Source organism: Pituophis catenifer, unplaced genomic scaffold (assembly GCF_029215685.1).
Source record: "Pituophis catenifer annectens isolate HBS135680 unplaced genomic scaffold, rPitCat1.0.hap2 SCAF_1, whole genome shotgun sequence".
NCBI classification, from domain to species: domain Eukaryota; kingdom Metazoa; phylum Chordata; class Lepidosauria; order Squamata; family Colubridae; genus Pituophis; species Pituophis catenifer.
Genome location: NW_027256881.1, coordinates 122,191,795 through 122,219,752, shown reverse-complemented (window position 1 = coordinate 122,219,752; position 27,958 = coordinate 122,191,795). Strand labels below are relative to the sequence as shown.

The 27,958-nt window shown below is 38.6% G+C and overlaps 1 protein-coding gene across 1 annotated transcript in view; it reads right to left on the bottom strand.

Moving 5' to 3' along the window:
- The window catches only part of EYS (eyes shut homolog), an 871,663-nt gene that overhangs the window by 29,867 nt on the left and 813,838 nt on the right, over nt 1-27,958 (bottom strand). The window contains exon 42 of the mRNA XM_070932259.1: nt 2,512-2,684. Within this exon, the coding sequence (XP_070788360.1) occupies nt 2,512-2,684 (173 nt within the window). The remainder of the gene's footprint in view (nt 1-2,511; nt 2,685-27,958) is intronic.

Below are 27,958 nucleotides of genomic sequence, written 5' to 3'. Positions count from 1 at the left end.
AATTTCCAGCTGCAGCTTTTCTGGAATCATTATCCTTCCATATTCATTGATTCACAACCTTGTACCCAGCTCAAACCTCAACGTGTTTATCTTAAATTCCACTAGAAGTTTTCCTATCAATTATTCCTCTTCATTTTTCTCACCTTTTCACAGAAAATCTGTTAAGGAAGATTGATCTGTTAGGGAAAAGTGATTTTTGATTAGCAGCACAGTATGCTCTCCGGCTGGGAACACTGTAAGATCTTTTGTATTGAGGAAAGGAAAAAACAAGAACATTACAAGAGCTGCATGGGATCAGGGCAATGTTCCAGATATTAGGGAAGTACGAAAAAGTTCATTTCTTATAGTTCTGCCTTAGTCTTTTTGGACACAGCTGTTTGTTTCTTTGTTTGTTTATTTATATATAAAGTGTTTTTCTATCGAGGCACCTGGTCTACCCCAACATATGGGAGGAAGCATCCTGTTTCCCTTTTGCCTTTCAGCTCCAATCCATGAGCCCTCAAGCAGTCGCATTCACGACAAACCATTTTTATACCAAATTTATATTTTGCTGATAAAGAAATAAAGGGAGACTAGTATAGATCTATTCCAAGCTATTTAGCTCTCATCAGCTAGCCATACCCTTATAAGGTTCGAATCTGAGTAAGGGTATGGCTAGCTGATGAGAGCTAAATGGCTTGAAATAGATCTATACTAGTCTCCCTTTATTTCTTTATCAGCGAAATATTTTATATATATATATATATATATATATATATATATATATATATATATATATATATGTATATGTATATGTATATGTATATGTATATGTATATGTATATGTATATGTATATGTATATGTATATGTATATGTATATATATGAATGACATAATTGGCCACTGATGTAATGACTCTAGATGGCTCACAACATTCCCTAAAAACATGGTTAAAAGCAAAGTTATCCTTCCCCCCCCAGGGGCCAGATTAACATCCTGGCAGCTCAACCCCCATCCTAGCCCAATGCTTGGGGGAAGAGTCAGGTCTTCACAGCCCTCTGGAAGGCTAAAAAGGTAGGGATACCTCAAATTTCAGATAGAAGGTGCTCCAAATGGCTGGGGCAGCTACTGGGAAGGTGTGCCTCCAATGTCCCATCAGATGGCGTCTTTTAAGAGAGTGGATATAGAGTGTGCCCAGCCTATCAAAGCTAATAGGAGGGGTTGAAACAGCATCTGAAAGCATCTAGGATCCAGCAGTCTGATATTTCTCAATCTGTTGTCAATGTGTGGGAACAAAAATAAAGTTTCTCTCTTCAAATTTTTAAAATGGCCATATCTTTTTCAATGTTGGTAGCTTTCAAAACTGTTCCTGACAGCCACTTTTATGTGCACGCTTGGTTGCTTTGCTTCTCCTTTTCAGAGAAAAAATCTGGCTCTGCCAGATTTACACACCATGTAAAGACAACCAGGAGCAGCTTCCCATGTAGCTGCAAGAACCTTGTAAAATATATAGCTGCTTTATTAATTTGAAGAGAGGTGCATTGTATTCCCATAAATTATGAAACACCTACAGGTAATCCTCAATTTGCAACCAGGATTAGGACCAGAATTTTCACTGCTAAGAGAGGTCGTTAAGTGAGTCATGCCCAATTTTATGATGCTATGGTTGTTAAGTGAATCTCTGCAGTAGTTAAGTGAAACATTCCGTTATTAAGCAAATCCGTCTTCCCTCATTGACTTTGCTTGTCAGAAGCTGGCTTGCAAATAGTGATCACATGACCCTGGGACATTGCAACCAGCATAGATACATGCTGGTTGTCAGGTGCCTGAATTTTGATCGTGTGACCAAGCAGATTCTGTGACATTCAAAAGTCTGAGGACTGGTTTTAAGTCACTTTTTTCAGTACCATTATATCTTCGAACAGTTGATAAACAAATGGTTGACAGTTGAGGACTATCTGCATTTCAAGATTTACACAATCTAGTGTTTGTTTGTGTTTTTGTGTGTAATACTAAATTAATTAACAGAAAATATGTACACATGCATTGCCCTATATTTGAAAATGAAATATTCCAGAGAACTCCAGAACATTCTATTCCTCTGCTGGACCGTGTGCAAACTCCTATGGGCCATGCCATTCCAGCGGCAGTTTGGTTATTTCCCAAAGTAAATAATGCAAACTGGAAAGTAATTGAAGTGTCCGGGAGACATTGTTTCAGAGGAAAGATTTAGATTACATCCAATTCAGAGGCTTTACTTTGGAAATGGCCTACCACCACCAGAATGGCATGATGCAGGGCAGAAGTGTTGGCACAATGTTGGGAGGGAACAAAACATTTTGAAGCTTTGTACATCCCATTATTAACAATATTTATAATTTTAATCTCAAATAGGGGTATAATAAGTTGCATTCAGCTTATAGGGGTTAATGTTCTAACATTGAAATTTGCTTTCAAATGACAATTTCATCCCTTTCACTTTCCTTAAAAAAAGGGAAGGGGCTCTGGCTTAGAACTCATAATCGTTCTTACCATTGTTACAAAGAATTCCAGTTCTTCCATACGGACAGAGGCACACAACATCCTGTTTGGATTTAGGAAAACAAGTTGCTCCATTCCCACATGGATTTTGCTCACAGTTTGAAAGCTGACATAATTTTCCAGAGTAGCTAGGAGGACATTCACAGAACCAGTTCTCTGTGTCACTGTAGAAAGAAAGAAAGAAAGAAAGAAAGAAAGAAAGAAAGAAAGAAAGAAAGAAAGAAAGAAAGAAAGAAAGAAAGAAAGAAAGAAAGAAAGAAAGAAAATGTATAAACACACATATACTGTACTGTACATACACACGCACGCATAGAAAAGAACAGCAGTCATCATTCGCTCTCAAATCTACTAAAGCAATATTCAATAGGCAAGTTCTTTGCATATGGTTTAGAAGTCTTTTCAAGTTTGGGATTCTTTGCTCTAAAACTGCTGCTCCTTTATATTTTATGGCTACCATTTCAAAGCTTTTTTTAAAGCATTTGCCAAGCTTCTCTTGCCATTTACTATCTTGTGTGCAGAATATTCAGAGGTCCTCCAATTATTTGCAGTATTGCCTTAGTGCAGGGCCAAGTATTGCTATTTGCTTTCAAGTTTTCAAAAGCACGAATAAGGCCAAAGGGAAATGTATACCTTAAAATAAAAAAAAGTTATTTGAGATTGTAAAAAAAGTTTGATAACTGCATTGCTTCTTACCCATCCCCTGCTTTTAGCAGTAGCTTATGAATGAAGAGTTTAGGAGAAACAGTTTGTATTATTGTTATTAATATGAATAACAATCTGTCTTCCAAGCAAGAGGTTCCATAGATACTGAGCAGATAGAAATTACAAATCATATCTGAGCTTGCTTTATATCAGGGGTATCAGATTCGATTTAATTGAGGGCCGCATCAAGGTTGTGTTTGACTTGGGGGGCCGGGGTGGGCGCGGCCAGGATGGGCATGGCCAGCTTGATGTCACTCATTTTTCATGTCAGCAGCGCCTGTGGTGACCCAAGCACTCTGCCAGCAAAAATGGGCTCCCGAGCTCTGTTTTCGGCTGCAACGGCCTCCTGCACTCCTCTGCCAGTGAAAACGGAGCTCAGAGGCCCATGTGGAGCCTTCCTGAGCTCCATTTTCACTGGCAGAGGCACCACGACTTGGTCCTTCGCTGTTTTCAGGGCAGCCCGGTGGGCCTGATCTAAGCATTCTGCGGGCTGGATCCAACCTGCGGGCCTTGAGTTTGATACCACTGCTTTATGTGGACAATGTACACATATTTCATGGTGAAACCTTTAACGTTTGCTTTGGAAAAAGGAAGGGTGTAGTGAGTTCTTAGCTTCAAGCATCCATATGCATAACTCAATTTCTAAACAATCAATTCTCATCAATTGTTCACTATAACAATAGCGATAGTGAGCATAATAGTGGTGGGTTGCCCCTGGTTCCCACCGGTTCTATAGAACCAGTAGTAAAACCGTCGGGAGGCTCCGCCCACTGACCCCAATGTCATCAAATCACTTCTGCGCAAGTGCAGCCCTGCTGCAAACTGGTAGTAAAGATAAGTAGAACCCACCCCGGAGCATAAGAAATAGAAAGTAACCAATTAGCTGTATGTTTGTTCCTTAACTTTTCTTTAAATTGGTTATCTTATTTTTTTCTTCTGACCATTTCTACCGCCAGGAAGAGTGCCCATGCATTTCCTTTCCCCACTAGGGGGAAAAATATTTATTTATTTAATACTAAAATACAGAAGATACTGGGAAAATACAGGACGATATTGGGCTCCAATTTATGTCAATGACACCATCTAGATTCTAAAGATGTTTTCAAGTGAGACATTTACTATATTGGTTTTCTTTTTCCTGAGAATTTTGCCAAAGAAGGAAAGAGGAGGGCAGAGGGAGTCAAACAATATAGTCTTCAATTTATGAGTTTTCTTCCTGCTCTCATCTCTTGCATTAAAAACAAACAAAAAAAGAGAGAGACCAATTGGCACAGTGATCTTTTCTTGGTAGCTCTGGGACCAGAAGCCTCTGGACTGAACAAAAAGATGGCAGTTTCAGAGAAAAGAACAAGGACGAAAGCAACCATTACCTTTTGGAAAGATTAAAACTTAGTAACCTTTTCAGCAACTCTGAGAAACAGACTAATAGAGTTGTCTGCTTTTGACCAAAAAGGACAAAAGACTGAGTGGCTGGGATGGCGCCTCACTCTGATGATACCAATTGATACAAAGTATATAAAAAAAATTTCCAACCATTTTAGGGAACATGGTTGGTCTAATGGTTGAAACATGGGTGCTTTGCATATGCTAATGTGATTAGTGAAACACTAAGTTTGGAATTCTTTGTATGAAATGCTAAGGAATGCTTTGTCTATATCACCTGAAGTTCTACAAATACTTACATTTTTGCTTTTATCCTAAATTAACTGATTGAGTGTAATAAAAAGCACCGCATTGTCCTAGAATTTCTCGGTTATATTTCCCTGGTTAAAGACATGCTTGATTAACCTGGCAAGCCAGTATATATTTGGGCTGGTGGATATTTTTACATTGTTTATAAAAGCATTAGTGAGATTTCTAGGGAAGGAGCTGTATTTGTTTGCTGAATGTCTAAGGATAGATTCAATGGGGAAAATTGTTTATCAGACTTTATTAATTTGATTGCCTTCCTAGCAACTGACAATGTGCTCTTGTAGCTTTTTGTAAGCAAAAACAATTAATATCCTGCATTGCATTCTGAACAGATGCTTGCAGCTTTATCATTGCAGATGCTAAGTAGTTTTTTTTAGTTCCACAATTTATCCCTTTAGCTTTTATTGGCAACTCTTCAAAGAAGCTGCTGTTGGCACAAAAACAAACCTACATATGTGGAAAGGGGTAAGAACATTGTATTAAAGTGCCTACAATACAGGGAGCTGTAAAACCTCACTGAGCAATTCAGTTGATTTTAGCTTTGTACAAGTAATAGACACCATTTACAGTTACAACAGTAATAAAAACGTAACTTTGGCACTAGGCTTCATAATTTACGAATTTCATGTCTGTACAGCAAAGCAAAGCAAAGCTGAAGTAAGTATATAATCACAGTCATGGTTTCACTTTGTTTAATGATTGATAAGACAACATGCTCAGAGATGTTTTCCTGAAATGGACGGATGTGTGTCTTGTCAGTGGTCAATTGCACAATTCCTGGGTGGACCTTACCAGGTACCTTTGAAGGGTTTGTGCTACTGCCTCTTTTCCTGTTGTGGCACAGTGGTTAGAATGAAGTATTGCAGGCGGACTCTGCCGACTGCCAGCAGTTCGATCTTGACTGGGTCAAAGTTGACTCAGGCTTCCATCCTTCCGAGGTCAGTAAAAGGATTGTTAGGGGAAATATGCTGACTCTGTAAACCACTTAGAGAGTGCTGTGAAGCACTATAGAGCAGTATAAGTGCTATTGCTACTAGTTCTAAACATGGCATCTGGAGGTAGCCTGTCTTTTGCAGGGATTCTGATTGGATGTTCCTGCCTGCAGATTGTGAATGACATTAGAGTGTTCCACACAGTATTTATAAAAAAGTTAATCAGTTTGCAAGAGTCAGATTGGGTAGATAAAACTCTCACCTTTATTGAAATTGATTCCAAATCAGTTTAAACTTACAGTAAATACAGTAAATTACTGTACAGTAAATACAGTCAATTATATTACTGTATTAGCTAAATGTTAATGTTTCCCTTACTGTATTCTACACTGTATACTTTCCTTGTCTACTTTTAAAAATAATCATCCTTCCCTACCTACATTGTTCTGATATATTGACACAATACCCAAGGTCCTCACATTGTGTACCAGAAAAATATATTGATTATAGAAACATCCTATTTGGTACAATAGCTAGCTGAGGGGTCTTTGGTGTTCTCTGAGTTTGGTTGTTTTGTTGCAGATATTTCATTATTCAGTGCACTGATGAGGTTAACCAGTTTGGTTAATAAAATGTCTGCAGAAAACAACAAGCTCAGAGAGTCAGGACAGAAAACAACAAGCTCAAGGAGTCAGAATAGAATAGAATAGAATAGAATAGAATAGAATAGAATAGAATAGAATAGAATAGAATAGAATAGAATAACAAGAGTTGGAAGGGACCTTGGAGGTCTTCTAGTCCAACCCTCTGCTTAGGCAGGAAACCCTATAGCATTTCAGACAAATGGTTAAACACTTCCAGTGTTGGAGCATTTAAAACTTCTGGAAGCCCTGAACTTAATTTCAACCCTGAGCTAGAAATATTCTCCTCCATCGATTGAGCTTTTAGACTTAAGATTGATGAAATACCCAGATGCTAATCTTTACTCAACTTTGAAGCACCCTGGGCAGTTTTGTCCAGCTCTGTTCTCTTGGTCAGATTTATTACACAACGTTGTTATTGTAAGGATAAAGTGGGAAAGAGCTATGTAAGATAACATGACCTTCTCAAATAGAATTGGGATATAAATCTAACAAAAATAATAGAATATCAAATGCCTGCTGTTGGGTGACAATAGATGGAAATTGTATGGCCTTCATTTACCACTTGTGGACTTAAGGGATATTAAGTCATGCAACTTAAGGGTCAAGGGTCAACAATATTTGAAATGACACCTGTTAGGAATCAGAAATTCTCTATCTTTTCCCTTTAACATATTTTCATCTTTTGTGCTGGCTGCTTGTGTTTATCGGATAGAAATCTCAAATGCTTCCTTGCTACTGTCTGAGGCAGAAAGAAAAGTGGTGATTATTAAAAATGAAAATATCATAATTTTTTAAAGAGAGTCTATAGCTCTCTCAGTAAGCCTCTTATCTATTTTCACTATACATGCAAACAATGGGGGAAGGGAATTCAGAGTGATATTTATTCAGTGGCTTGTTATACACGGTATTAGAGATTGAGGTCATCTCTGTTATAGAATGAAAGATGGAAAATTAGTATATGCTAATGATTGTCATTCCCATTAAATTTAGATTGTTGATTCTTATTGGACTATTTCTTAATAGGGGGTTGGTGTAATGGGCCTAGTGGGGGTGGCCATTAACAGCATGGGAAGGAACATTAACAGATTAACAGATTAACAGAGTTGGAAGGGACCTTGTAGGTCATCTAATGCAACTCCCCACCCAAACAGGAGACCCTACACCAGGGGTGTCAAACACGTGGCCCACAGGCCAAATCCGGCCCGTGATAGGCCATGGAGTTGGCCTATGGAGACAGCAAGGGACCAGCCCCTGCCGCCCTGAGCCTGGTCACACCCACCCAGTCGGCTGTGATGACCAGGCGACACCACCCTGGCCCCCCAAGGGCAAACATAATCCCAATGGGACCCACGATGGGATCGAGTTTGACACCCCTGCCTTACACCATTTCTAACAGATGGCAGTCAGGCCTCTTCTTGAAAGCCTCCAATGATGAAGCTCCCACAACTTCTGAAGGCAAGCTGTTCCATTGGTTAATTGTTCTCACTGTCAGAAAATTTATCTTTATCTCTCCTTGAATCTTTCCTTTATCAGTTTCAATTCCTGGTTTATAAAATGCAGAATCATCATCTGGAATTGGGGGAATAGGATGTGAAGGCTGACATTGTTTAAATGACACAGAAAGGACATTTTCATGATGTTTACATTGATTAATACTAAGATCTTTCAATCTGATTTGGCAGGGATCTCCTTAGAGGTTTAATTTTCCTTTTCTTTTCTATACATTAATTTTTGGATGGTAACTATCATTTCTTTTACTGCCATTTTTTTTTAAAACCAAACAAGTGCTTCTGCATGGGTTTATTTGTAGATAGCACTGCTGTAGATGTTCTCCCCAGGAATCAACTGATTCATATCCATTAGCAGCTGATTAAGGCGATGCACATCTAAGACTCTTCCTGTTACTTTCTCTTTTAAGCATCAATAGCAAATCAGAGCTACAGATTCAGTGTGAGGAATGGAGGTGTAAATTGCTGCTGCTTTCAAGTCAGTGAAGAATATTATCCTCTGAGATAAATATCTGCCATTACTTTCCTAAATAGTAAAGGTGAAAGATAAACAAGCCAGACATCAAAGGCAGGAAAGCTTAGCATTGTGTGTTATCTTTATGTTCAGTACAAATTATATTTGGATCATATTAGTTAGCTAAAATTTATGACGAATATTATTTTGTTCTTCCTTCAATAAAATGCAATATAATTTGGTGTGGATATGAAAACCACATTGTGTTCCAGCCTATATTTTTTTTCTTGCTGAATTAAAAAAAAAAGGTATTTATATGGATCTATGCATGATAGTTATACCCAAGCTTTGAAAAAGCAAGTAATTCTTCTCAGACTTGTAAACTAGAGTAGTTTGAAATCCCATTGATAGCTAATAGACTATAAAACTGAACAATGTAACATATTTTCTGAAAGACTGGCTTTATTTAAATCAAATTTTAAATTATTAGGAAGAAGGCTCAAATTTATTTTTTAAATTGCTTATTAGTTAGTCCTATAATAATTATTACTAATAAAAAGGTATTTTTGTTATTTGATATGACCTGGATAACATTTTACATTACACAGAGAGAAAGGTATAGATTTCATTTAGCAGGTTTTTATGTTTGTGTGTATGTATGTGTTTCTTCAAGATAGTGTTGACTGTAAGATCCATTAGAAACATAGACACCTAATACACTATTCCTTTTCAGCCAGAGTAAAATCATAGCACCCGGAGGCTCCAACTGGCGCAGAGTGCGGCCATGCGGGTGGTAATGGGAGCGACATGGCGTTCCCATGTAACACCTCTCCTGCGCGAGCTGCACTGGCTCCCGGTGGTCTTCCAGGTGCACTTCAAGGTTTTGGTTACCACCTTTAGAGCGCTCCATGGCTTAGGACCTGGTTATCTACGGGACCGCCTACTACCACCAATAGCCTCCCACTGGCCAGTACGCTCTCATAGAGAGGGGCTCCTCCGGGTGCCGTCGGCCAAACAATGTTGACTGGCGGCCCCTAGGGGGAGAGCCTTCTCTGTGGGGGCACCTACTATCTGGAACGAGCTCCCCCCGGAGATATGGAGGATCCCGGATCTGCACATCTTCTGCCGCGCTCTTAAGACCTTTTTATTCCACCAGGTGGGCCTGGCCTAATCTTTTCCCTCTTTTTAATTATGCAAATTTTAATCGGTTTTTAAAATGATTGGGGTGTTTTAATCTGTCTGGGCCAAATTGTTTAATTCGATTTTACTTTGTTTTTAAATTTTGTATCTATGTATTATTACTGTTTAGCTGTTCACCGCCCTGAGTCCTTCGGGAGTAGGGCGGTATATAAATCAAAAAATAAATGAAATGAATAGCATGTTCAACACAGAAAAGGAACAAGAAATAGTAAGTGAAAAGCATTAAAGCATGAGATAATAAAGAGAAATAAACTAACTCAATTTTCCATATGCCATGGTCATTAGCAGACAAGACCAAAGATATTGCTCCAATCAATTATGGATTTCACATAACGTTTTTAGTAAGATAGAAATGGTAGAGACTAGGTTACTGATTAATAAATGTGGTGTAGACTAGGTTAATTCTGGCCCAGTATACCACAAAAGTAACCAAAACCCAGGTTTATCCATAGTATAAAAACATTATTCTACACAAATTAGGATTGATATTTTACAGACTACTTTGCAAGTTAATTTTGAACTAACAGTTCAACACTAATAGTTCAAAATAATAATTTTTAAGAAAGGCAATTTTAGACAAGTTAACACAAGAAACTTAAAATAACAGGTGAATGGTAAGTAGAACCATCATCTCTAACCTCTTTTACATTTAGAAGCTGGGAAATAAAAACAGGATAACTCCAACTTGTCGTCCGTATTCTTTGTATGAACAATAAAAATGACATTGGTGGAATGGATGCCGGCTCCAGAGCATTATATCTTTTTTTTATTGCAACCATCTTTATAATCAATTTGCTTTGCCAATGGTAGGCAATTATTTTTAATGTTTCAAAACTTAGCATACATAGCCAGAACATTTCTAATAGCACATGATGAAGCTCATGCTTTTCAGGTTTGAAAAGGATTGCTGGTTGCCCTTCTCCCATAATGAAGCACAGGTGATGCAGACAGTGCACCTCAGTATACACATTGATAAGTTGCATGTCCTTCTGCAGTTTCAAGAGTTTGTTTTGTTTTGTGAATTTAGCTGATTTATAAGTAGGTATGCTGAATCATATAGGAGAAGGAGTGACAGAATGTCGGGGCGGAGTTAAAAGAGGGGATCAGCCTAGAATCCCTACATAGTCATAAGTGGAGTAAGTCCAACCCCCTTTATATTCCACTGATCCTTATCTAACTCCAAGCAGGTGCCAACCATTAGCTGAGACGATTCCGGTGCATAGGCTTTTTAGCAATAAATCCATTTCATTGGCCATCACTGTGTACACTTGGTCTTTCATGCCTGACCATTTTTTCCTTTGAACATACCCCTTAAACTTATGAATGTGAATGGGGGGAAAATGGCATAGCAGGCCTAAAGAAAGACGATGGGAAAGGTGAGGAGTAATACAAGAAAATAAATTCATGAGAAACAACGGAGAGTGAGAACAATAAAAGAATAACAATAGTTAAGTAACAAAACAAGCTTTTATTGTTTTAAAGTTTTTTCTCCTGCAAAGAGAAGAGGAAATGTAAAGCAAACTGGGTTTTAATTAATGAAAGATAAAATTGAGGCAAGAAAATCAAACTAATTATAAAACTAAAAAAAACAGTACCCATCTTATTAATTCAAGAAATTCCTTGTTTTCTCAGTTTCATATCTGTAAATTGAAAATAAGAATGTCCTTAAATTCTTTATGGTTTGAGCCATACAAGATAAGCATACCACAGAGGCAATGTACTTTTGGCCGAACCTCAAAAATGTGGTCCAAGAGGCGTAATTGATAAAACTTTTCTTTGAAACAACAAATATTCTTCTACCCAGGGTTAAAATGGTACAAATAAAGATCTGCATCCCATAAAAGCTGCTTGTGGGTGGTGGGTTTAATAAGGACAGAAATTAAACAGTACTTTAATTCAAGGGTGGGCTACTTTTTGTGGCCCAAAACCACATTTAATTTTTTTGGGGAAACTGCCTTATTATGCAGTGTAAAGCTGCAGTGGATACAAAATTGTCTTTCCATCTTTTCCAGGGTGTTTCCTAAGTTTTATTTTCAAAATACATAGTTTTCATTTCCAAGTGATAAGAAATACTCTTTCAGAAATTGTCTCATTAAAATATGGTGGCTGATCAGAGGCAGCAAAGGATTGGTAGACCACAAAGGGATCTGGGGATCCAATTCACCTCCTACTTTCCTGACCTTTATAAGAAGTTTATGTGAAGTTGGAAAAAATATCTTAAAATATCCTTTGTGCAATAGACATTTTGTGTATTTTTTGAACAAATGGCTGCTTTTTACATTCAGGAATCAATTTTGGGGCAAGAAGGAAGAATCCATGTAATTGATCCATACATTACCCTGTAGTTCAGGGGTGTGAAATTCAAGGCCCAGGGGCCAGATCTGGCACATGGGGCTGCCCTGGAAACAGCAAAGGACTGGCCCGTGGTATCTCTGCCAACAAAAATGGCTCTCCCGAGCTCCATTTTTACTGGCAGAGGGTTGCGAGAGTCCGTTGTAGCCGAAAATGGAGCTTGGGAGCCCGTTTTCACTGGCAGAGTGCTCAGGACACCACAGGTGCCACTGATGATGTTGAGTGATGTTGAACTGGTCACATCCACCCTGACCCCCACCCTCCCCCAAGGTCAAATACAACCCTGATGCGGCCCTCAATGAAATTAAGTTTAACACCCCTGCTGTAGTTGGTCCACTTTTAAATTTCCCCATCTGGGAGATGTTTACAGAAAAGTCTCCCGTAAAGCAAGAAAGGATCCTGGAGATCTCCTTCTTAATGCAGGTAATAGGTATTTATTTGAGGCTTCCCAGAATGCCAACATATTAAATAGTTGCTAGGCTATAGTCTAAAACCTGAAAACTGCTTCTTAAAATGTATTCATAGACCATAGTAAGAAGTTTAAGCCTGAAGCTTGTATATTATAAAGATCTAATGGTTGCTGTCTGTTATAGGAATGCAAGAGCTACTTCAAAGTTTGCTATTACTAGATAAAGCAAATATTAAAGTTCTAGGTAGCCCAGACAAGTCGGTTCATCCATCAGGTTTCAGAATTGCTTTATGAGAATCTGTAAGGTTTATTATTCTGGCAAGTGCCTCTAATGTAAATGCTGGAGCCATAAGGATAAAATAAAGCTCTCCTACTAATACAGTAAATCAAAACTGTACTCAGAGTTTAGCACTTGCATTTCAGCTCCTTTTATTTAAAGAAATCTCAATGGACTCTAGTGCAATAAGCCACTGCACATTTACAGTAATGTGCTTTCTTTCTTTCCTGTTTAAATGAAAGTTCGGTGGCTTTATGGATATTATTTTAGACAATATATGCTTTGAAATAATGGAGTAACGTGCCTTAGAAATTATATACTGAGCCGTAAGACTTTAACATTATAATACTAATGTATTATAAACTGCCTGATTTATTTCTCTTTTTATTGTATTATCCCAACAGTTCTCTATTAAGGCAATATATTACTACTACTACATGCTTATACAATATTCAAGCAAAAGTTTGTAATTCCATACAAAAAGGTCAAGGGAAGGCAGGGCGAGAATCAATTATTGGAAACTAACCAAGGAGAGAACAAACCTAGAACTAAGGAGAAATTTCCTAACAGTGAGAACAATCAACCAATGGAACGGCTTGCCTTCAGAAGTTGTGGGTGCTCCAACAATGGAGATTTTTAAGAAGAGATTGGACAGCCATTTGTCCAAAAGGGTATAGGGTCTCCTGAGTGAGCAGTGGGTTGGACTAAAAGACCTCTGAGGTCCCTTCCAACTCTATTATTCTGTTATTCTGTATGCGTTGGTTGGAAGCAGAGGTAGTATTCAGTTTGTTCGTACTGGTTCGGGAGAACCGGTAGCGGCAATTTGAGTTGGTTCATGGAACTGGTAAATACCACCTCTCACTGGCCCCGCCCATGCTCGGCCACTTGCCCGCTCGCCACTTGCTCCTCCCACCTGCTCGTGGCTTGCCCCACTTACCCCGCCTTATATATGTTGCTTTCACCACGCGCCTCAGCTAATCGCCTCGCCAGTTGCCTCCATGCCTTGCCCGCTCTGCTCAGCTCATCAAAGGTAAACAAGCTGCCCGCTCACCCTTCATTTTGGGTTAGGGGCCGGGGCCCAGGGACGTGCTATTCCCTGAGGCCTGAAGCCCCGCCCCCTCACCACCCACCTCGGCTGGGTCGGGGAACGTGCCATTCCCCAGCTCTGGCCTTGCCCTGGAGCCGCCGCCTGCTTGCCCTCCACCTCGCTCACCTACCTTCCATTCCAGTCACCTTGGTGGGGGGACGGACATGGCAAGGCTCGGCCGTCTTTCGCGGGAAGTCTTCAGCTGCCGGTCATTTTCAGCTGCCTTCTGAGCAGCTCCACTGCAATGCCATCCCTCCGGTGCAGCAGCCAGGTCCGGCTGCAAGCAGCACTGTCAGGCAATGGAGTTCACGTGTGCAGCCAGCGCAAAGAACAAGGTAGCGTTGCTATTGAATGCTTGGCTATTGGTTCATCCTTATGACAGTTGCGATGTCCTGGGATCATGTGATTAGCTTTTGTTACCTTCTGACCAGCAAAATCAATGAGGGAGCCAAATTCGCTCAACAAACATGCTACTAACTTAACAACTGCAATGATTCACTTAACAATTGTGACATGAAAGGTCATAAAATGGGGCAAAACTCAATAACTGTCTTGCTTAGCAATGGAAATTGTGGTTGTAAGTCGAGGACTACCTGAATCTGAACAGCCCTCCCAAAAATAGGAAGGAAGGAAGCTTAGAGATGTTGCAGTATTGTAAACATTTGTGCTTTTAGCTTATTCATTACATCAGCAACCATAATCTTCATAAACTTTGTTTTTAATTCCCCCCCACACCATTTGCTGCACACTTGCTGAAAAATGAAATGCATGCAACGTCTGAGGTGAGCATATGCCATACTACAAAACTGGGATCCTGTTTTTAATCACTGAAAGCATGGAGTTGCTATTGCCTGATTCCTGACTCTTGCCTCTGTGAAAGACTGTTGAATGCAAGTACCTCTTTCTATGCCAGGGGTGTCAAACTCACGTCGTCATGGTGGCGTCACATAACGTATCGGGACTTTTCTCCCCTTCACACAACTGGTTGTGGGTGTGGCCAGCAGGTGACGCCTCTGGCCCAGAGGCCAGTAGTTTGACAACTCTGTTCTATGCTCACCTTTAAATTTTAAGTATAAATCTAACACATGTGAGGAATACAACTAAAAATATAAGCTGCAAAAAGTCTACTGTAAATCCAGGACCAAAGTTATGTACTACATTTAAGAAACATAAAATTATCCCCTAGTCTAAAAATAAATACTGGCAATTATTGCAGGATCCAATCATATGCATGTTCAACTAAGATTATGCATCCCTGAACCAGCAGGGATTTACTTTTGAATAAAGATGGACGTGCTTTCTGTGCATTATTTAAATGAGCATTGTTATCTGGAAACCTGCCTAATTTTTGAGAGATGAAGATGAATTATAATGAAAAAAACCCTCTTACTGATGTGTGCCTGGTCATAGGAAGTATATATTTGTTCAGCGCAAGTTCCGTTTTAAGGAAACTCATTTCCAAATAAAGCTGCAATTCCACAATCAGTCAGTTTAGATGCTGTGGAAATGTTCTTCCCTACCATTTGTGATCCTGAAAAGTCTCCTGAAAGATGATTGAGCTTTTAATTATCAGTGGAATAAATGCCGGGGGCATTGGGCACAATGCAAGTGGTAGTGGTTCCACAATGTCTTGGAAGTCCTCTTGTTGTCCCAAATGCCCACATGGAGGAGGAAGAAATGACATCATAGCTTCCCCACCTGTTTGTGTTAGTGGTGGTGGAGAAAGAATACCATGAAAATCTATGGAGATTCTCCATCATCCAGGTCATGGTTGCCCCAAAGATGCTTTTTCAAGAGGCAACTGGATTTTCTTTGTTTTTTCTTGAAGAAGTCTTGCTTCTCATCCAAGAAGCTTCTTCAGTTCTAAACCTTCTTGGATGAGAAATGAACTGAAGAAAGTTCTTGGATGAGAAGCAAAATGTCTTCAAGGGACAACAAAGAAAGCCCAGTTGCTTCTTGAAAAAGCATCTTTGTGACAAGACAATGAAAGGGAAAGCTGGGAAAAAAATCCTGCCGGACAACAGCATCCATAACAGCTGTAGTTAATTCAAGAGTGCAGAATTTTCTTCCAGGAATTCCACATCACAAGATGATATTTCATATAAACAGCTAACAAAAGAAATCTCACGATAAGTTTCATATCATATTCATATTAGAAGATAAAATACATGGGTATAACTGTGACAAATATGATTTGTGTGTTATTTCGAAGTAACTATGTTAAGGCATGCAAAAAAGTTAGAAAAGATATGTCAAGTCAAAAATTTTTGGATACAAATACAGGCATTAAATTTAATATTAAAATACCACTGAAATCAGACACATTTCTTATGGGGCTAAAGGACACAAACTACAACTACAAACTCAAGGTAAACTGCTCCAAACTCGATTACAGAAAATATGACTTCAGTAACAGAGTGGTCAACGCCTGGAATGCACTACCTGATTCTGTGGTTTCTTCCCCAAACCCCCAAAACTTTAACCTAAGACTGTCTACTGTTGACCTCACCCCATTCCTAAGAGGTCTGTAAGGGGCGTGCATAAGCGCACCAGTGTGCCTACTGACCCTGTCCTAATATTCCTTTTTACTCTTACTCTTTTCATGTATTCAAATTATGTTTATACTTTTACCTGTTATCTTATATATGCTTGACAAATAAATAAATAAAAAAATAAATTAGCAAAACATTATGGAGCTTTGTTTTTATATGTGATAATGGCAGCAAAACTATTATATGCTCAAAATTGGAAAGGCTTGACACTACCCCATAATGGAGGTTAGTGAGGATGATGGAACCTGCAGAAATGCCTAATTAACTTCATTGATAGAATGAAGAAAGTATCTAAACTTATGGTTGGCTGGAAACCCCTTTTTGCATGAAATGGGAAAAATGCTCTTATGACTTATGATTTTGATGATTGGAAAAGAATGGATAATTGAAAAAACTAAGCTTTTTTGGTAATCATAAAATAAGAGATAATTTTGTAATTAGCTTTGCTCAAACAAAATCATCTTTCTATTCCTTCCTCCCTCCCTCCCTCCCTCCCTCCCTCCTTCCTTCCCTCCCTCCCTCCCTCCTTCCTTCCTTCCTTCCTTCCTTCCTTCCTTCCTTCCTTCCTTCCTTCCTTCCTTCCTTTTTATATTAGTTTGTATTTGTTTTTGTTCTCTTTAAAACTTTCAATAACATTTATATAAAAAAAATCCCAATATGGTTGATGCAAAACAGCATTATGTATAATTGTAAATTTCCCCCAAAATTTATATACTATATATATGTATGTATACATACATACATGCATGCATCTATATACTACACACACACAACATATATAATAATAATAATAATAATTTTATTTCTATACCGCCCTTCTCCCGAAGGACTCAGGGCGGTGTACAGCCTATTTAAAAACACAAAACACAAAAACACAAAATATGTGTATATACATGTATATATATATATATACAGCATTTGATCATCTAACTACAGTATACACAGAAAAAAAAACTGATGTTATCCTGTGTATTTTGTAAGCCAGAATTTCATTTCTTCTCTCAATATAAATTTAATCCTGTCTCTCTGCCTTATCAGACTGGATTCCCACAGTGATAGTTATGTGTACCAAATGCACTAGATGGCAGCAAAAACCATCTGTATGTTTAACTCTCATAGCTGAAATTTTTATATGATAGAACCACAGACACACCTGGCAGCATTGTCTGTTCACTTTCTGTTACTGCTGTGAAAAATGTGCATCTAAGCATACATACATTACATGATTCGCTTTCAGGGTGGGCTATCCTAGGCCAGGTACATAAAAGAAATAAGCAATAGTAAGCAAAAGAAACTAAGGAGAAAGATAAGAAAATATAGTAGCTTGCATAGCTAAACCTTGTTTGCATAATTACTGATTACATGCTAAGTAGACATTACTGTAAATCTTCATACTTCTCTATCCTTGGAAACCATATTTGGTTCTAACCCAGATCACAAACGGCTTCATTTGGTGAGGTTTGGTCTCTTGTCTTTTCACTTCTACTCTCAGAGAAACTCATCAATAGCAACCAACCCTGATTTTCTCAGTCTCTTCTTCTTGACCTATTGATTCTCTTTTCGTATGTTTGTTTTAAGATCTGATCCTTGTCCATTATGGTAGTATGAGCAAAACATCCCAATGAAACTCACTATGGAATTCTATCCATATTTATTCATCATCTATTCTTGACTATATGTTTTCTTGTTTTATCACACACAGAGACACAGACACAGAAACAGACATCGACACGGACATGGGAGGCACTGTTCTGACCCGGCCTTCAGAGAACCAAGAAAGAGACTCCCCACAAAGAAAAAACCCTCTTTATTTACACATTGGGAATTAGCTGCATTCACCAACAGAAAGTCCAGGCAAGAGTCCTGCAAGAAGTTAACTGAAACAATAGTCCTTATAGCTCCTTATGATAAATGCAAGGTTGTGAGCTCCCAACTGGGAGGCTGCAAATTAAGTCAGTTCAAACAAAGAAATAGACAAACCTCAGTTCTGGCAAGAGAGTCTTTGTTGCACGAAACATACTAGGAGCAAATTTTCCAGAAATGCGAACAGTTGTCTGCGACAACCAAACCACTTCCTTTTCCTCCTATTTCTTTCCCAGGCAGGGAGGGGCCAGTCAGCATCCACATTTGTTTTGCTACCTGAGCCGACTCATTGTCCTCCGTTGTTCACCTCTCCTATCTGCTCTGTGCATATGTGCATCTGGAAAAGGCCCAAGTTGTTCCTCCTCCTCACTCATCTCTGACTCCAAAGGCAGCTGCCTCTCTGGCTGGGAAATGCCGGATGGCCCTGGCTCTATCTCTGTGTCTGATGCTGAGCATCCATCAGCGCCTTCCCCAGGCTCCAGAACTGGCCCAAGTCCTTCCCCAACTTCCTCATCATCTGAGTCCGCCGCCAGCTACACTGGCAGCTGGTGGACCACAACAGTCACACATAGACACACACACACACACACACACACACACACACACACACACACACACACATTGGGAACCCAATTCCCACTGTATTTCAACTTACTTTTGTATTTCTCTTGACATATTCAGTTCTTACTTGCATATACCCAAGTGAGAATATATACTCCCTTATAGCACACACAAACATTTTTGCTTTTTTTTCCTTCAAACCATCTTTCTTTCCAGGAGAGCACATATAATCTACTTTTTCTTTCAATATTTGTACATCCTAAACTTTCTCCACTAATTTCCCCCTTTTTTAAATTAGACACCCTATCAAGGTTCATACTTTCATTTACTTGTATGCTTTTTGTGCTTTTTTTTTTGTTCTTTGCCTTTTAATTATAACCAGCAATTGTTCATACCATTTAATATTTCATATATTAATTTTCATATCCATGCTCCTTATTTCATCATAAAATCTACTATTTACTGCAATAATTCAAACTCTCAGCCAACAGCAGGACAATGTCTGCATACAAAATTACATGTACATTCACATCCCTAACAAACACACATCCTAATGTTCCCAGAATCATGCAATGGTGAAACCCGAATACCAGCTGGCCAGCACACGCATGCCTGGTTTTTGGCCATTTTGGGCTGTTTTTCAGTCCATTTTCAGGCCTTTTTTCGGGCTGCTTTCAGGCCGTTTTTCAGGCTGTTTTCAGGCCATTTTGGGGCTGTTTTCAGGACATTGTTTGGGGCATTTTCAGGACATTTTTCAGGCCGCTTTCAGGACATTTTTCAGGCCCTTCTTTGGGCCAAAACTGGCCCAAAAAATGACCCCAAAATGGCCTGGAAATGACCTGAAAAATGCCCTGAAGACATCCCAAAAACATCCTGGAAACATCCTGAAAACAGCCCAAAATGGCTTGAAAAATGCCCCAAAAATGTCCCGAAAAATGGCCTGGTTTTTTGCCTTTTTGGGGGGTCATTTTCAGGCCATTTTCTGGTGCTCCAGAGCCCTAGAAGACCAGCTGGCGATGGTGCGTGTGCCCACAGAGAGGGCTCTTTGTGCTACCTTTGGCAAGTGTGCCATAGGTATGCCATCACGGCCTTATATAGTTACCTGTAAATCAGTTAAACAAGCAACAGGACATTAGCATTCCATTTTTTTCCACATTGTTTCCCCCAAAATAAGACATCCCCTGATAATAAGCCCAATAAGGCTTTTGAGCACATGGCAATAAGGCCAAGGGCTTATTTCAGGGTTCAAAAAAATATAAGACAGGCTCTTATTTTCGGGGAAAAATGGTACTAACAAAAGAATGACTAAATAAGCTACTGAAGATTTTAAATTATTTGAGATATTGCAGGAGAAAAATTGATGATATAAAACTGGTATAGCAGAATATTTTGGTTCTATCTTTAGCACCATCTAAAACACTTAAGTTACCATGGATGTAGAAATGTGTTCTGAATGATTCCAAATCTATGGGTGATTTTGTTTTTGATAGACAGACAGACAATGTGATAAAAATAAGTATTAGTTATTTGCAAAAACTCTGAAGTAAAGAGTTGGAATCATCATCATCATCATTATCAATGCTTAAAGGTTTTAAAGAATAGTAGGTATATTTTTTATGAACTTAAATTAAGATTAATTTCCCAAATGGTTTTTCATGTTAACTGAGTACCCAATAGGATGTTTAAAAAAGGGTTGAGTGTCAGGATTAGGGTTGGAAGTGTAAAATAATAGAAGGATTCCTTATACATATAATATGGGCTTCCCAAATTTCATCCCACTTTAGTTTAGGATGCATTATCCATATCCTAAATATTGCTTTGGGAAGATTAACATGGTTTAAGTATGTGATTGTGAATTATATAGCCAAACATTTGGACTCTATCATCATTTGAAGAATTATGGACATATGGAGCATAAATTCTTTTACAATACTCTCTTAGATTAATGATATGTGTTCACTCTCTTTTATGAGCCGGTTCTATTGATGTAATAGGAAGTTTTTTGGCTTAGTCTCATATTGAACTCCATGAAATTTTTATGGAACATTCATGGGTCTATGGAACACAGTAGAAAATCTTTGTCTTATCCTGTAGACCAGTAGGCCAGTGATGGCGAACCTTTTCGGCATTGAATGTCGAAAAGGTTGTGCAGAAATGTTGTGTGCGCATGTGCGGTCGTCAGGGTTGTGCTCTGGAAAAGATGAACTTCCGGGTTCTAGTGTGCATGCATGCCCAACGATCAGCTGGCCAGCGCACATACGCAGGCCAGTTTTCAACACTGCCACATGTGCAAAGGGATCACACTCCGGAAAAGCCATACTTCTGGGTTTTGGCACACAATCAGCTTGACAATCAGCTGGCTGGTGCGCATGCACACACCAGTTTTTGACACCGCCATGCGTGCGAAGGACAGCTGAACATCGCACATGCATGTGTGCCAGAAACCTGGAAGACAAACAAGCAAGGCTGCGCGTGCCGGGTGACATGGTTTCGCATGCCACTTTGGGCACATGTGCCATAGGTTCGCCATCATGGCACTAGGCCATTTAGAGGAGAGACATGTATGGGAAGTAGACCACACAGAGAGAGGAAGAGAAGGAACCTCTTCCATGGAAAACTTAGGCTCAGTCATTCATCCTGTTTGTTAAGGAACCTGCAATTTATTTAATGAACTTTGTCTTTTTGGATGCCCCAAAGGTGCTTCTATTTTAAAGGCAAGTGGACTTTCTGGTTTTTCTTTTAAGACATTTTGCTTCTGTTTTTTTAAAAAGATATTTTGCTTCTCATCCAAGAAGCTTCTTCAGTTCTATCTGACTGATGGGGAATGGAAGGGATTTCCCCACCAGTTAGCTAGAACTAAAGAAGCGTCTTGGATTAAATGCTTACATACGGTAGGATGGAAGTGAGGGCAAATCTAAAATAACTGTGGCTCATAATGGTAGCAGTACAATTTTAAGGGGGGGAAATCTAATTACTTAAATGTGCTAATAACTAACATTCTGTGTGGCATATTATTGATAAAAGGACAATATTCTCTCTTTGATGCTTAAATATGAAGGTTATAAACCATCATTTCACCATCATTTGATGTGAAATCTTGTAATTCATCAAACCAAGTGTCATAGCCCGTGCATGCCAGCAAAAATTTCCATGCGGCTTAAAAATCTTCCATTCCATTCATGTGCCCTATTTTTAAGTATAAATGGAACTAATGGATTAAAGACAGAGCTAATGAAGAGATGAACTGCTCTTATTAAGCGAGACAGAGAGGTAAGGGCACTGGAAATGAAGCTGTAATATCCATTTTCCTGGATTTCCTTGGGCTCCTTTCATATGACCTTTTACAAGAACATTAAAAAAAAAGTCAAATGGAAAAAATTGAATGTTAGACAAGCAATGGGATGTAATGAGCCATAAGAATACAAGCTGGTTTATACTCAAATTTCCCAAGTGATGTAGAATTACTCAAAGAGACAAAGATTTATCATTACCTCTTAAACACTAATAAAAATATTCGAGCCTTAGAGAACTGATTCCCAAAGAAAAGGCTTTGCCTTTTGAAGAACCTAATTTGCTTTTCTTCCTGAACATTGTACAAAACAGGTGAATCTGAGAGATATAAGTTTTGGAGGTATGTGAGGGCATTTTAAGTGTACAGGTGCAGCCATTGCTATAAGAGAACAACAGAGTTAGCTACAACCAGGCAGATCCAAGACAGATAGAACAAAGCCAACATGGAAAGCTATGAGCTTGCCTTTTGCAATTTGTCCCATCTCCTGGATCAGTGGTGGGTTGCTACCGGTTCGCACTGGATCAGGAGAACCAGTAGCTGCGGCGGCGGAGGCTCCGCCCACCCGCCCAGATGCTTCTGCACCCACGAGCGAACCGTTAGCAACGGGTTTTGAAACCCGACCCTGTCCTGGATGCAGTAAATTGAGGAAATGTTTTTCCATTACAAATTACCTGTGGAGCCCATTTTTCCATGGATCTACGTACTGTCCCTTGTTTCTTTTGAGGCTTTTTTTTTCTTTTCTGATCTTATCGAATTGTGAGCAGGAGGAAACAGAATAATGACAATAATTGTGAAATGAAGGTCTTTGTCTAATTTTTATTCAGCATAATAATCTTGTGTGGTAAGTTGGCCTGAGAGAGTAATTGGCCTGAAGTCATCCAATAAGGTTCCCTGGCTTTATTTGGTCTTCTCAGTTATAATCCAGAATTTTAATGATTGCCTTGCAAGGATTCTCCCCATCTTAATCTGCCTAATACTGTCAATGAATTTACTGCAAGAAGCCCAAACAAGTTTTCCAGGGGAGAAGCACACATGTCTAAATGGGGATTTACTTGCTTGGGAATTGCTTTGCACCACCATGTCCAGAATAGGACAACTCGTTGTATCCATCTAGTCACGGCCACCTTGCCATGGCCAACTCACCGTGGCCATTTTATGATTCAGTGACCAAGGAACTTTGGATATAATAGAAATTAAGCCATGTCAGTCCTGGTTTACACTGCCAGGATATATCAGGATGACAGGCTAGAGTGGAAAATCATATATTCTCTTTTCTGTTGTTCTTTATTCTCTTTCTTCCCCCCCATCTACTAATCAGAAGATAATGGCAAGCGAATTTTGTATTGTTATTGAGATAACTAGGTTGAAGCTAATATGAATCAAGTTTAATTTGAAAAAAAAAAAACCCTTTAATTATTCCTTTGAAAAACAAACATCAGTTAAAAATCTGAAGAGCTCTGCCTTAGTCGAAAAAAGTAGGCAAAAACTGTATTTCCTGAAGCCTGAATAAGCAGAAAGACAAGGATTAGTAAATATACGCATAAATAGAAAAACCAACAGAACCTGTGTCATTTATTTATTCTCTTCTCTCCGATGATTTGCCTACCTGTTCATGCCAGATTGCTGTCTTGGGTAGTTGTAAACTAGCAAATAATATCTCATTTGCTGGGAAGGAGGTTGCTAATATGCCCACAACTATGAAATATAGCCGATCTACACGAACAGATGTTTCTGCATTATTCGAGTCATCCAGGGACCACCCCAGACCACTTCATTATGTTAAGGAATAAGCAAGCTAAAAGCTGGCAGTGGAAAATTTAGGAGGCTTTCACTTTGGATGAATCTGCTGACATTTTATGGGTGGTAGGTTTGAGATTAGATTTGGTGACTATATTTTCTTGGACCAACCTGAAAAAAAAGCAAATCTGAAAGAGGTTCATAAGAATAAAAAAAAATTGTTCATGTCAATAACTTTGCTTTAAAAAGAAAAATTCAAGAACAAAACCAAGAAAAACCTTTACAGAAAGATATATTCGAATAAACATATTTAAAATCCAACGGTATATACACATCTATTTTAAAATCTATTCTTAAAAGACAATTCAGTTTCCATGTTTTTCACATGACTGTGGAAGACTGCATTCAGCAGCATCATTTATACGGCAAAAGTTGAATAATCAATATAAAGGACAAAAATGAGTTTTTGAAAAAATAAATCTGAAGGACGGCTTCCTGAAATAAAATAAAGAATTGTCCTTTATAATAAGGGACATAGGTTCACTGTAAGTATAGAGAGCATCGAGTTAGGAAACCTTTTGAACTTTCTGTAGTTACACAGTTATATAAAGTTTAAAGAGTGTCCAATGGCCAATTATTTGGAGAAAGTCATTGAATATCATTTAACTACATTTGAAATAAAAATCACAAAGCCTGCATTCAACCCTAAATGGTTGAAAGTACAATTGGCTACGTCTCTTAAAAAGACATCATTATTAGCAATAAAACTGTTAAACAGTTTTGAAAACATTAAAGTTTTAAACTGTTGAGAAGATATTTTTTAATTTGTTTTAATCCAAGGACAAATGTGAAATGCTTCATCCAGTGGAATAGTTTGTATTTTCTTTTATGTTACATTATGTTCAAGCTTTTACATGTAATGCTTGTGTTCTGTAATATCCATGTGTCTTTCTTTTTCTCCCCTATGTTTTTTTTTTCTTTTAACATCTTTCAAAACACATATACTGTAACTTAAAATGTAGAGAGGAGAGAATAAAATTATGGGTGCATCCTTAATCCTTCTCTAACTTTAGCCTGCTCTATGTTCAAGATTTTGCTTCCGTCCATAGTGTTAAAATTAAATCCATCCATGCTTAACAGAAATGAAGACGAAAGAGAGTCAAGGAACTGGGAAATAGGAATTGATGAAAATTCCCACTAATGAGAATCCAGTCTACCCCAAACCTGGGGAAACTCTAGCATTGCAAAATGTGTAACATAAGGTTTGCCATTTGAGCTTTGCTCCAAGAAAATCGGTTCAGTTTCCAACCCTGGTGATACTGTGTGATCAGAATAGCCATCTGGGAAGCAATACCAAAACCCTAAGCTCAAAATGCCTTTGTTAACAAAGGAATCCTGCAATTGTCAAATTGAAGCTTTGCCCATTCCTATAGAACATTTCCTATAAATGGATTTTTTTTCCTGTTGTACTTATAAAAATCTGTTTTACTAATTCGTGCTCTGATCAGATTCTAACCACATATTCTCATGAAACATCTACATGTCCTTCATGTTACTTCGTTGTAGATAGTACATGTAGATGTTTCATGAGAATTCATGATTTCAGTAAGACCGACTGTCAGATTCATGTTACTTCATTGTAGATAGTACAAGTAGATGTTTTGTGAGAATATGTGGATGTTCCAAAATTAGAACCTGATCAGTGCAAGAGTTAGTAAAGCAGATTTTTATAACTACAACAGAAAGAAAAAACCATTTATAGGAAATGCACTATACGAACCTGAAGAAATGTTATAAATTAAATCTTGAGTTAAATCTTGGAGGTCCATGGCCATAGTCTATGGTCACAAAAGGTACTTATCTATTTCCACTGGAATTAGATTATATATTGCTCCATTATTTTTGAGTCTGGGTCTAATGCTCTGCAGCCCAGTGGTGGGATTCAAATTTTTTACTACCGGTTCTGTGGGTGTGGCTTGGTGGGCGTGGCATGGCTTGGTAGGAGTGGCTTGATAGGCGTGGCAGGAGAACAATACTGTAAAATCTTCATTCCCACCCCACTCCAGGGGAAGGTTACTGCAAAATCCCCATTTCCTCCCGATCAACTGGGACTCGGAAGGCAGAGAATAGATGGGGGTGGGGCCAGTCAGAGGTGGTATTTACCGGTTCTCCAAACTACTCAAAATTTCCGCTACTGGTTCTCCAGAACTGGTCAGAACCTGCTGAATACCACCTCTGCTGCACCCGCATCACATAATTTTTGCACATAGAAGCCTTTCTCAAGACCTTAATTTCTATTGCTGACCAGGATTAAAACAACAACAGTGACACTTTTGCAAGATTATAAAGCCTTTAAAGATCTACTAACTGCTTTTATTATCAACTGATTTTCACACACATCCACTTTTGGAAAGACTATTTATTCTCAGGAGAATAAAACAAGAGAAAGCATTACAAGTGATGAACGCATTACGCTGTGCTGCATATTAAGGAAATACTCAGTCTTTTAATTCTTATATAAATGTAATGGCATTGCAGCACAGATCAATACATAAGACAAATATGCTTGCTAAATATATCTTAACTGTTCTCAGTTCACCAAGTCATCATTAAATTCTTGATAATGAACTAGCTGCACATATATTAGTGCTTAATTAGATTGTGGTCTAATTAATACCCGTGGTCTGCCTAGAGAAATTCTGATCTGAATACAGTAGATGGAAAAGAAATGAAATTTCCCTTTTCTTCCTGCTTCCTCTATAACCTCAGGTGAAGAGCCAATAGTGTCTGACATCAAAGCTACTTCAGATAAGTGAAAATGGTCTTGCATCTCCCAGCAATTGCTGTTACTCATTTAAATCAGTACCAGTGACGCGATTATCTTTGGCAAGGTGAAAATCCAGAATAATTAAATGATGGCAAATATAAGATATGCACCTGTTTGAGAGAAAAAAGAAGTCATGTACCATCATCCCACTTTATATTCCAATTATAATAATGCAGGTAAGTGTAGAAAATGAATAATATTATGATTGTAAGTTGCCCAGAGTTATCCTGTGGTAAAATGGGCAGCCAATAAATGTTACGAACAAACAAACATTTCCTCTGAATTAATATAGAACAACATCTTGTTGTTACATCTGTCCAATCTATTGTGTTTCTAGTCTAGGAATTCAGAGTGTCTTTTTCTACCTTGGAAATTGTGCTTAGATTTCCTTCTATCTCCCACCTCCTTGACTCTCTGTTCAAGATTTTACTTCCTTCTGTAAGGCTAAAATTGAAACCATTCACGCTGACCTTTCTTTTCTGCCTTGCTTCTCCACTTCTCCTTTACCTGCGATCTTTTTTACCCTTTTTTCTTTATCCTATTGCTTTCCATGAACCAATTTAACATCTCCACATATTCCTTTGGCCCCATCCTCTGCCCTCTATCTACCGTAGCACTCACCCTACTTGTCATTGTCCACTCTCCCCATCACATTGTGGATCTCACTCTGCCTCTCTTCCCATCACATCATTGACCAGTAGCTACTCTTCTTCGCCCTTAATTTAATTCAAACACATTACTATTTCCTCTGATTCCAAATCAATTTTCCTTGAAAGAACTCTAGCCATTTTTACCTGCTTGTCCTTAAGCATGATACCGATCCACCTTAGTTGCCCTACAAACAAGCTTCATTTAATCAACTGGATTTCATCCAAAAGAGCTCTAGGAAATGTTCTTCTATAAGCAGTCCATTTCTATTGGGATAACTTCTTTATTCTCAACCGGAATGGTCCATTTCTAAAAACAGGGATGTTCCCAACATTTTGGAAAACTGTTGCGGTCACTATGACCGCAGGTCTCTGGTTATGGGTTAAAGAGTAGAATCAGATCTACTGGTAGATGCTGTGGTGGCGCAGTGGTTAGAATGCAGTATTGCAGGCTAATTCTGCCCATAGTCAGGAGTTCAATTCTGAATGGCTCAATGTTGACTCAGTTTTCCATCCTCCCGAGGTTGTTAAAATGAGGACCCAAATTGTTGGGGGAAGTACACTGACTCTGTAAACCACTTAAAAAGAGCTGTAGAGCACTTTAAAGTGGTATATAAGTCTAAGTGCTATTGCTATTGCTCTTTTTTTTTTAATATTGGAGCTATTCAGTGGACAATAGTATGTCATTTCTATGGCTGCTCC